The sequence below is a fragment of the Danio aesculapii genome, chromosome 25 (genome assembly GCF_903798145.1).
Source record: "Danio aesculapii chromosome 25, fDanAes4.1, whole genome shotgun sequence".
Classification (NCBI taxonomy): Eukaryota; Metazoa; Chordata; class Actinopteri; order Cypriniformes; family Danionidae; genus Danio; species Danio aesculapii.
The window spans coordinates 33,313,948-33,325,287 of record NC_079459.1 but is presented as its reverse complement, the minus strand read 5'-3'; the positions used below and the strand labels follow the sequence as shown (position 1 = coordinate 33,325,287).

At 33.3% G+C, this 11,340-nt stretch overlaps 2 protein-coding genes across 4 annotated transcripts in view; both read right to left on the bottom strand.

The window, feature by feature from the left end:
- The window catches only part of morc2 (MORC family CW-type zinc finger 2), a 37,761-nt gene extending 37,582 nt beyond the window's left edge, over positions 1-179 (bottom strand). For both annotated transcript variants that reach the window (XM_056451588.1, XM_056451587.1), the window contains exon 1: positions 1-179. This exon is cut by the window's left edge. The gene's annotated coding sequence lies outside the window, so the exon portion shown is untranslated.
- Positions 180-2,524: 2,345 nt separating this feature from the next.
- Positions 2,525-11,193, bottom strand: zgc:158398 (uncharacterized protein LOC568894 homolog). 2 transcript variants are annotated; one of them, XR_008836090.1, is made up of 8 exons: positions 11,094-11,193; positions 8,871-9,036; positions 8,033-8,267; positions 6,042-6,186; positions 5,817-5,967; positions 5,443-5,577; positions 5,297-5,369; positions 2,525-2,798 (listed from the first exon to the last, which is right to left on the bottom strand). XR_008836090.1 is itself a non-coding variant. In XM_056452304.1 (7 exons), the coding sequence occupies exons 2-7, from the start codon at positions 9,027-9,029 to the stop codon at positions 2,778-2,780; spliced, it is 846 nt and encodes a 281-aa protein (XP_056308279.1). In that variant the 5' UTR covers positions 9,030-9,036; positions 11,094-11,193; the 3' UTR covers positions 2,528-2,777. The 2 variants fall into 2 exon arrangements, 1 of the variants encoding a protein (XP_056308279.1); XM_056452304.1 differs by lacking the exon at positions 5,297-5,369 and having other exon boundaries at positions 2,528-2,798.
- Between the last annotated feature and the right edge of the window lie 147 nt (positions 11,194-11,340).

Sequence of the window (11,340 nt, the reverse complement as noted above, 5' to 3'; positions counted from 1 at the left end):
GAGACTGCATGCCCCGCCCTTCCTCGCCGCGCTCAGCCAATCGCATCGCTCGCTGTTTGGTCACGTGATTCTGATTGGTTGAAATAGACGTCGCTCAACCTTGAAGCAGGAAGTAAATTTGTTGGTCAATGAAGGAATGTGGTGTGGAAAAACGCGGGGAGGGAAGTGCGCTAAAAGCACAGCACGACTTTAATCGGTAAGGTATAACAGGTAATACTGATATGACAAGCTGTATATGTTGTTTAAAAACAAAATACGTATAGTTAATTTAGTCGCGATAAGTTGATTTTAATTATGTGTTTTATCTCAAACTGCTTCTATTTTTAGATTAACATTTGTTGTATAAAGGTAAATGTGAGGATGGAGATGGACATTGTGTGTGTAATGGACGATGAGTACAAGATGTCTGCCGTTTCTTCTTAACTGAAATACGCTGTTGGATTTTTAGATACACTCACTGATTTCAAAGTGAGGTAAGCTTTTTATAAGTATTTATATACGACGGTTATAACGTTATTGTTTCCGAAAAAAAGTACGGAATCCCACCTGTGAATTACCGAGAAATTCAAGCACTTTGTCTCAGTAAGAAAATATTTGCGTTTTTTGATTGGGTGATGTGTCTTTAAGGGGCGTGGTTTTGAGAATATAGTCACAGATATAATAAATAGCAGTGTTGGGTAACGCAAGTTACGTAATACTACTTTACGTTATAACTTTTCTAAGTAACTATTAAAGTACCGCATTTGTCAAAAAAGTAACTCCAATATTATTAGTTATTTTTTTTAAATGTAATGCAAGTTACTTTTTAGTTTAATTAATGAACTTAAAAAATAAATTGCTGATTTAAAATTAGTATAATCTCATTGAATCACACTCAATGAGAGAATGTGTTCGTTATTTTGAACGCATCGAAGATAAGGAAAAGTAGGTCGTCTCAATGTACATTTTCTTAAGACAATAGTACAAAAGTAGCAAACACATTGCTTTAAACTATCAATAATCTGTAAATACGGCATGTATAGCTCTGGGGTCAGGAAGTTCTCAGATAACATTATCCTAAAAAAAATGTATGTGTTTTTTAAAGGTAAATGTAGATGTGTTATACAGTGTGTTGTTTATTGTAGAGCTCCTCTATTTAAAAAAAGAGAAAAAAAAGCAAGTTCTGAAAGAGATCAAGCCTTTATCAGGTAATAAAAAGTAGCTCAAAAGTAACGTAATGCATTACTTTCCTTAAAAAGTAACTAAGTAACGCAACTAGTTACTGTTTTGGAGAGTAACTCAATATTGCAATGCATTACTTTCAATGGTAACTTTCCCCAACACTGATCAATAGTTAAAAAAATATAATAGATTTTCTGTTGTTATTCTGAAGTATATCCCGCAAATATGAAAAAGAAACCATCAATTTATTTTAGCTGTTTCGAAATTAAATTGGGGGAAATAGAAGGAAACAATCATATTTTGCATTTGCATAGAGTTTATTTTATTGCTTTATTAAGCTAAATAAATTACTTTCTTTTCTTTGTATGAATAATCTTGTTGGGTTTGTAAGAGGAATAACTTAAACAAAAAGTTATGTTCACTTTGTTTACTCTTTCCAAATGGCAAATTTCAGTAAGATTGAAAAGTGAACAGAGTTGGGAAAAAATGCCAACTGACTCAAATTAGCAACCTACTTGCTGTGAGGTGACAGTGCTAACCCCTGAGCCACCGTGTCGCCCCTGACCCAATCTAAATGACTATAAAATAATAAATTAGTATTGTAATTATTAAATAAAATAATTGAACGATGTAAATGTGTAACAATAATTTCCATATATACCCAGCCATCATTTAATAAGTACTAAAACACCACTTTCTGGTTGATGATTGGTTGTTTTTGTAAACACTTCTCCATGAAAGGTAAGTTTGTATTGTGTGCAGTTTTTATACATGAAGTAAAAGACAATATCACCAAATAATTGGCACAGTGGAATATTTTAATACAATCTGTTTTTGGACAAACAACCAAAAAAGTGCACAATTAAAGTATTTAAATAAAATGAATATTAAATAGGTTTATTAATGCAGCAACAAAACAAAGCTTCCAATCACAGATTCACTTACTCTTAGAGTTTAATTATATAATAATAATAATAATAACCATTAGTTTCTGGTTATGTCATTCTGGTATTATGATTGTTAATGATTACATTTCACAACATTATTTCAACCAAACTAGTGGCGTCAAACGATTAATCGCATCCAAAATATAATTTTAAATTTACTAAATATATTTGTGCCTACCGTGTAGGTATTTTTTTGTATTTTATGTACAGTATGCGTGTGTATTTATACACATTTATATATATATATATATATATATATATATATATATATATATATATATATATATATATATATATATATATATATATATATATATATATATATATATATATATATATATATATATATAGTACATCCTGTATATATATATAAATGCCAACTGACCCAGCTTTATTTATTTATATATATATATATATATATATATGTGTATGTATGCAAGTAGAAACTTTTATCTTGTATGCGATTAATCATTTGACACCAGTAAACCAAACTTAAAGGCACATGTAGATTCTTCTATAAATGGCACTGCATGCAACCTGCATAATTGTTTGCAGGTTCATGATGGACAATTACTGTTAAATACCCAAATGTTCATATATTATTTCAGGAGCAGGCATCTTCATGTCTTCTGAAGGTACACTCTCAATTCAGGACACTGGAAATGGTTTTCATGGGGTCAGCAGAGATTCCTGTAAATTATGTCACATGTTTATACATGTAATTCAGAAAAACATTGAGTACTAGAGATGCATAATGTTGGGGGGGGGGAAATGACATGGCAAATTTGAGTTTTTCTGCAATATTTACTGTGATATGAACTATTTCTTCAGATGGATTTACTAACTCTTTGTGAAGGATTCATTATTTCAGAATGGTTGGGGTGATTATGTAGGGGGAATGCATTTGCATAAATTCATTCATTCATTTTCCTTTGGCTTAGTCTCTATTTCAGAGGTTGCCACAATGGAATGATCCAACAACTATTCCAGCATAAATTTTATGCCGCGGATACACTTCCAGTCACAACCCAGTACTGGGAAACACCCATACACTCTCACATTCACACACACACACACACACTCATACACTACAGCCAACTTAGTTTATCCAATACACTTAAAGCACATGTGTTTGGATTGTGGGGGAAACTGGAGCACCCGGAGGAAACCCTCGCCAACACGAGGAGAACATGCAAACTCCACACAGAAATGCCAACTGACCCAGCCAGGACACGAACTAGCGACCTTCTTGCTGTAAGGAGACAGTGCTAACCACTAAGCCACCAAGCCTAGTTAAATTTAAATACACACTATATTTTTTTAAGCATGCAAATGAGGGGAAAATGTGCTTTATATTTTTCTGTGAAATCTTAATGGCAGTCAGACACAAATTATAAAAAAATCTAATGTAGAATGACTCTTTGCAGACTTCACTATATAAACAAAATGTAATTAATCTTTGTTAAAGCTACAAATGTTATTGTTTCTTGAGCCTATTTTAAAGGTGCTGTATGTAAGTTTCTGACTCTTCTAAAGCATAAAAATACCATAATGTGTTTGCAGATATTTCAGAAACATGCTCAACGAACATTCTTGTTTATCTGAAAAAATGAAAAAATCTGAATATCTGCTGAAGTCAGATATTCGTTTTGAAAATGTGTTTTCCGTGCTGGAACGCTGTCTTTGTTTTGGTCATTTTAACCCGCCCAATGCCAGTTTAGCCAATTATATTGCTGAGTCCTGGGTTGCCTTGATGGAAAACAGCGTATTTCATTCAGTCAGGAAGGAAAGCTCTCTAAGCATGCAATCGTGACCGAAATGCGATCCTCAGTAGACAGTAGCAGATTCCGAAAACAGATGCAGATTCAGAGTTCCACATGGGGTGGTTATTAATTAGCAAATAATATAAATATTACGAGTGTAAACATTAGCTGAGCAGGTTACACTGTAACCGCGTGACAAGAAATGCAGTAATGAGCAATTCGGCTGTTTGCACCAGACGAAACATGACAGAAATGTAAATACAGCCAATCAGAAGCACAGAATATGCACTCACTCATGAAATGGTAAAGTTTATAATCTAATTAATACAGATTAACTCTCTTTAACATTATTATAATAATAATTATTTTATTTTATAACACTCTTTTCTAAAACCCAAAGCGCTTACAAGAAAGTAAAAACGACAAAGCACAGTAAACAATAAAAATACAATAAAACACAGAAAGAATAAAAGATATCACTAATTAAAAACAGTCCTAAAAAGATGAGTTTTAAGTAGCTTTTTAAAAGCGTCCAATGAGCCGGCATTCCTAATGTTAGTGGGAAGAGCATTCCACAGTTTGGGTGCACGACAAGAGAATGCCCTACCTCCCATGGTGCTGAGTTTGCAGCGAGGCTGAAACAGCATAGGAGGCAGAGCGTAGACAGCGAGAGGTAGAGGAAATGGATAACAGCTCACAAATGTAACCTGGAGCAGAACCATGAACCGCTTTATATGTTAAAATCTACGTCGAATACGAGACTTGACGGGCAGCCAGTTAAGCTGTTGGAGTATAGGAGTGATGTGCGACCAAGACGATGTATCTATGCAGCATTTTGAATGTATTGTAAATTATTAAATGTAGATGCTGAATTACTGATATGCGTTTAGTTCTAAAGTTCAATTTCAAACTGTTTATTTTAATTTCCAGATCTGAGGTGAACTATCTGCTGCTGCTTTCAGTAAATGGCAATAAATGTCATGTAAGATGGCATTCAAACTCACATTATTAGCATTTACACTGAATAAATTACATGAGGTGCACCTGAGGTGATCACTGTCAGTTTTTTGTTCACCTGTGAGAAATAGAAGCCGTTTCTAGTATATACGTTTCAGGTATCGCTTAGGACAAAAACTATTTTTAATATGGAGAATCGTCTTTCTAACGTGTGACGTTGCTTTTATTTAGTGCATGGTTTAAATCAGCCTTTAGCCTCAATAGGCAGACTCACTCCTGTTGGTCCTCAATCTGGCAACCTTCACCTGCGTTTGTTTTGATCCAGGAATGCAATACCTAGCTCAACCACTGGATGTCACTTACACACTGCACCTTTAAACTCACTTGATATGTTTAACAAAAAATGCAAACGATCAAATTCCACAATGATTAAACTTTTTGCAATTAATCTACAAGTTACATGCATACCAATTTGTGGCTCCTGGTCAACAATAATCCCGACTTTGCAGAACCAGCTATGTGACTATTGCAGATGTCGATGCTGAAACGATATAGTGTGTAAATCTCAACATGTGTAAATGCGAGCATATTGTGAAGCTCCACCACAGTTGTACCTTTTGGAGATCATTCCCCTGGTAGGAGCGCGGTGAGCGTGAAGAAAACGTCCCGCAGAGACCCATGAGGAAGCAGACGATCAGCAGCGCAGCACTGACCAGCAGCAGGTGAAATCTACACAAGGCCTTTTCATCCTGTTCCAGCGATAAAGAAGAGAAGTCAGCAAGATGGTGCTTATATGACTCTAGGGACATCAGAGACTTATTTTACATCTTGTATAAAGAGGCATAATAGGTGCCCTTTAAGGTCTGTAAATCCCACCACCCTCCATAAGCCAACTCTGATACAAAGCTGCACCATCATTACACAGGTTTATTAATGAAATATTAGGAATTATTGAGGTGATTCTGAATAAATGCCTCATGTTTTCTACCTTGGTTAGCAGGACGGTCAGCCGCGGATCTGGTGTGTACTCCAGACTAAAGCATTGTGGGTAATTGTGTTTGTATGACTGTATAGCAACAGCTCTGACAGGTGATTCGCTCTTTTCTCCATCCTCCACCGCTGGACATTCTGGAGGAGTCCTGAAACGTCAGTCAGTTTTGAGGATGTTCTTTGTTTATTTCAGATATGATTTGTGATATTATTAGCATCTCACGGAGTCTGAGGCAGAACATGGGTCAGGGCAGTGAAATGGATACAGGTCAGGATTTGAGCAGTCGTCGTCCCACCATGAGATTGATTATTGGGAACATCAGTGCGCAGGAGAAGAGAGATGTTGACTGATTCTTTCGCTGCGGCTCCTGTGATGGGAAAGTTTATAATAATGATTACAGAAAGCCATTTAAGGACACCAGCCAAACACATACTAATAATCACTCATTCCTGTATGTTTTAAGACATGCAACATGAAAAGAAAATAAAGAAACGCATAAAAATATGTTTAAAAAAGAAGATGAAAATAACTGGCAAACAATAGATCATTTAAATTTAAAGGTTAGGTTAAAATTACTGTTTTGTTTTTAAGCTGAAAGTCTTACTACATTTTTATGTTAAATTATTTATTTAAATAACTCAAGCAAAGTAATTCATATTATTTAGAAGCCAAATGCACTTTAACGCCAGGATGGATTATATTAACGGATTACTTTCCGTACTATGTGATAAAAAAATTAAGATGAAAAACTAAAATAATGCACAAAAATATCACTTGAATTTATAAAACTAAAAGATAATAGTTTTTTTAAATATATACATCAAATTTGCAATAAATGCATTTAAAAAGTAAAAGATAATTCAAAATATTTCCATTGCAAAATTTAAGTTCAGCTAAAATACTGAAATTCGAACTCTGACATGAATGAAATAGAAGACGAAAATAAGCAAAAAAATAAAATAAATAAAATCTTACTGGTAAAACTTTCATTCAAAGCACTAAAATAATTAAGATAATATTCATAAATAAATAAAAAATAAAACTGAAGTAAAAATATAATTTTTTTCAATAATACAAATAAATAAATACCAAAAAAAAAAAAAGATCGTTCAAAATATTTCCATTGCAAAATTTAAGTTTATGTAAAATACTGAAATTCGAACTCTGACATGAATGAAATAAAAGATGAAAAATAATTAATTAAATAACATTTTACTGGTAAAACTTTCATTCAAAGCACTAAAATTAATTAAGATAATATTCATAAATAAATAAAACTGAAGTAAATATATATCTTTTTTTCCCAATAATACAAATAAATAAATACAAAAAAAACAAAAATAAAAGATCAATCAAAATATTTCCATTGCAAAATTTAAGTTCAGGTAAAATACTGAAATTAGTACTCTGACATGAAAGAAATGTAAGATGAAAAAATAAACAAATAAAATAAATAGAATTTTACTGGTAGCTAACTGAAGAAAAGATTCATTCAAAGCACTAAAACTAAGATAATTATCAATTTTATTAAAACAAATGTACAAAAAAAAAAGCCAAAATAATAATAATAATAATTCAAAATGTTTATTAAAAAAGGCTTTTACTATTTTTCCAACGCAAAATTTAAGTTAAAATATAAAACAAAAATAAACTAAGCAAATATTAAAATAAATAGAAATTTACTGGCAACTAACTGAAGGATGGTTTAATTCAAAGCACTAAAAGTAATTAAGATTTTAATGAAGATATTTAATTATTTAAGTTGTTAGCAGTAAACAAAATACATAAAAATAAATATTCATTTTCCTTCAGCTTAGTCCGTAATTTATCAGGGGTCGCCACAGCGAAATGAACCGCCAACTATTCCAGCATATGTTTTACACAGCAGATGTCCTTCCAACCGCAACCCAGTACTAGGAAACACCCATACACACTCACATTCACACACTCATACACTAAGTTTATTCAATTCCCCTATAGTGCATGTGTTTGGACTTTGGGGAAAACTGGAGCACTCGAAGGAAACCCACGCCAACATGGGGAGAACATGCAAACTCCACACAGAAATGCAAACTGGCCCAGCCAGGACTCGAACCAGTGACCTTCTTGCTGTGAGGTGACAGTGCTAACCACTGAGCCACCAAGCCCCCAATAAATACATAAATAAAGTAAAAAAATTTATAAAAGATCACTCAAAAATCTAACAACAAAACCTTTCATGCCCAGCTGGCTGCCCATCACTGTGACACTGATGCCAGCCCCATCCGGGACGTCCCCAGTAAACACAAGTGGCACCAGCAAAGAAACATGAGTGGTCCTGGTGGAGATATTGGTCTGAACTTTATGCTCCACCATTGGAGGAGAATCTTCCTCCGGCAGCAAATCAGAGTCATTCAGATGAGTGCAGAACTTAAAGCTCGCAACAGAACCCAGAACCCGGTTCCAGTCCTACAAAACAAGTCGAAATAACATTAAGAACTCACCTGCACAAATACAAACATTACAGTAATGATTAGACGCATGCCCATACAATATTGATATCATGGGCACTTCAAAAATACAGTACATAATTATTTATTATTAAATTTTAGAGGGCCTTTTAATAGGCACCTATTATGCTCCTTTAAACAAGATGTAAAATAAGTCTGTGATGTCTCTAGAGTGTGTGTGTGTAAAGTTTCAGCTCAAAATAGCACACAAATAATGTTTTATAACTCTGTGAAACTGACCATTTAAGGCTTTGATCCTAATTGTGCCATTTAAGTGACTGTCGCTTTAAATGCAAATGAGATTGTGCTCTTTTTCAAACGAGGGCGGGGCTAAAAATGCCAATGTGTCAGCATAGTGACGGACTTCATCTTCAGCAAATGAAAACTCTAATGGCAGACGGCTGCTTCTCACTCAGGGCTGTTTATGCTAATGAGGGAGAGATGGTCAGTAGTGGGCGGTGCTTTCCCCCTCTGATGACACGTACAAAGGGAGAATATCCGACTGTTTGTATCAAGTTTGATAATAAAAAATATAACTCCATTAGAAGCCGCTTATACTTACAGTGCTGATGTCCGGGTTGTTGATGTCGTGACTCTGAGAGTAAAGTCCGACGCAGACGAATGTTATGGATAGCATCAGCAGACTGAAGAGAAACACCACCGCAGGAGGCTGTCGAGACGCCTGATCTCTCAGGTTAGACACAGGTCTCCACTGACCCATAATGCACCTGGAGTCAAGTCAAATCAACAGATTTATATAGTGCCTTATACAGCGTAGGCTGAAAAAAATAACTAGGCAATATTTCGTGGATAATTTAAACTCAGTGGCAATAGTGAATAGGATTTTATAAGATAAGTACAGGGTTTAGCGTAATTCAGAACACCCCATTTTGAAAATTAATATTTGTATTCATTTCCACTTTTGGTTATATTCGGAATTTCAGACAAAACTAGATCACTTCAGGATTCTCAAAAACAACTGTTGTCTTACAGTCTTATTGTGGCAAAGAAGCTGGTGCTAAGGTTTTGGAAATCAACAGAATCCCCATCATTTAGATCTTGGCTGGAAGAATTAACTAAATTAGCACATTTGGAAAGGATTAGATTTCTTATGGCAAAGAAATTGAAAAAATTTGACACGATTTGGTCTCCTCTTCTCCTCTATCTTGAAAGTGTAGATTAAAAATCCAGATGGTGAAGGTCACACCAACAGTACTGCATAAGCTTCAGTCCCAGGGGTGGGGTGGGTTTTAGGGGTTAGATATTCTGTTTTTTTTTGTTTGTTTGTTTTTTTTCTCTTCCTCTCTTAACTATTTTATTTTATTCTATTACAGATATTGTTATTTTTACTTAAATTTTTACTTATTTTTATGTGTGTGATATTTAATTTGTTTATTTCTTCTTTTTTGCCAAAAAAAAAACTTGAGATGCTGTAACATCTGCTGTAATGTTGTGCAATGCAATGCAATGAATATCTCAATAAAAATAAAAAATAAAAAAAAAGAAATAGAAGATGTCTGAAATTAAATATACATTTAATTTCAAGTGAAATATTGCAAAAAAACTAAAGATAAACTCCAATATTTCAACAAAAATGTATATATTTCTTTTAATTAGTATTTTTCTCTAACATATAAATGATTTCATTATTATAGGTTTTTAAAAATGTCAACACTTAAATGTTTTCGAAATGACATTAACATTAATTTTTAAATTATAATATTGCATTATGTATTCCAAAGTTTAATGATATACATAAACAATATTTTATAAATAAAGGATCTGAAGATTTTACAAAACGCTTGATGTCTTATTTTAAATAAAGTAGCATTATTCATTTTTTTCTGGTCATAGTACTGTCATACAAGAGTCACAAATGTAGTTACTTATTTCTAGCCATTTCTTTTAATTCATTTTAATTTAATTTGTCCGAAACACCTTTTTGTTCATTCATTTTAATCAATATTCCATTATTTACTCAAATCTTATACTTATTTTTGGTATTCTTATAGAATTACGAGAATAATCACGGCCTGCATCTGAAAAAGCATTCTCTTTTGAGTAGATATTTTAATAAATAACCTTATTTTGAATTAGAGATTACAACTGTGATCATAGTTGTAGCATAGGTGTGTAAATTGGTAGTTGCTAGACGGGATACAGCTGTGCCTGAAAGTTAATGAGAATCCTTTTCGATATTATTTATTAAATTACCCATTAATTGTATTGTGTTAACGTCTACCCCTTAAACCCAACCATCATACTAACGTAAAAACACTGATTATACAGAGGATTATTCATATCATTTATTAAATTACCTATACAATTGTAATAATGCCTACCCATACCCCAACCCTCATGGTAATGTAAAAACAGTCATTATACTATAGTATTATTAATATTATTAATTACATAATAAATTGTAGCTTATTAATGCCCACCCTTACAATAAACCTACCTCACAGTAATGTAAAAATATTAATAACTGCTGTGTACTGTCAGTGTCAAAAATGATGTGAGTCTCCGCAGCTGTATCCCTTCTAGAGTTCACTGTGTAAATTGAGTGTATTGCATTATGGGATACTAAAATGTTGTTAGCTCCTGTTGTATGCTACACATTTTAGCATATGTAGTATGTATCAGAAAATGTGTAGTGTGATACTGTAGTATTGAGACAGTTTCTAAACTTCACGTTAGAGCTATAAGTATGAATAGTGTAGTGGTCAGTACATTGACGGACGAACTACATTTTACTGTCATAAAATGATAATATTATAGGACTTACCTTTAATTACGGTCATTTAATTAGCACATAGAAACGTGTCACTGACCAGACTGAAGTGTAGTTTGTCGTGTAAACATTTAAACAACTTCCTTACAGACGAGCTTCCTTCAGGATAGCCACTTTCAAAATAAAGGTCCGAAAATTACTTGTAGGTCAGGTTTTAATTAAATCATGACAATCGCTGTATTTTGTGCGACACATTTTAAAGAATCTAATCATTCAAAGAGATTAAAATATTAAATTAAAA

What these genes read in the sequence shown, in the direction of transcription:
- zgc:158398 (XM_056452304.1), bottom strand. Translation starts at nt 9,029, where the DNA reads ATGGGTCAGTGGAGACCTGTGTCTAACCTGAGAGATCAGGCGTCTCGA. An exon ending in CATGTTCTGCCTCAGACTCC is followed by an intron (nt 5,968 to 6,041) that starts GTGAGATGCTAA and finishes CTGACGTTTCAG; the next exon opens with GACTCCTCCAGAATGTCCAG. An exon ending in TGACCGTCCTGCTAACCAAG is followed by an intron (nt 5,578 to 5,816) that starts GTAGAAAACATG and finishes TCGCTGGAACAG; the next exon opens with GATGAAAAGGCCTTGTGTAG.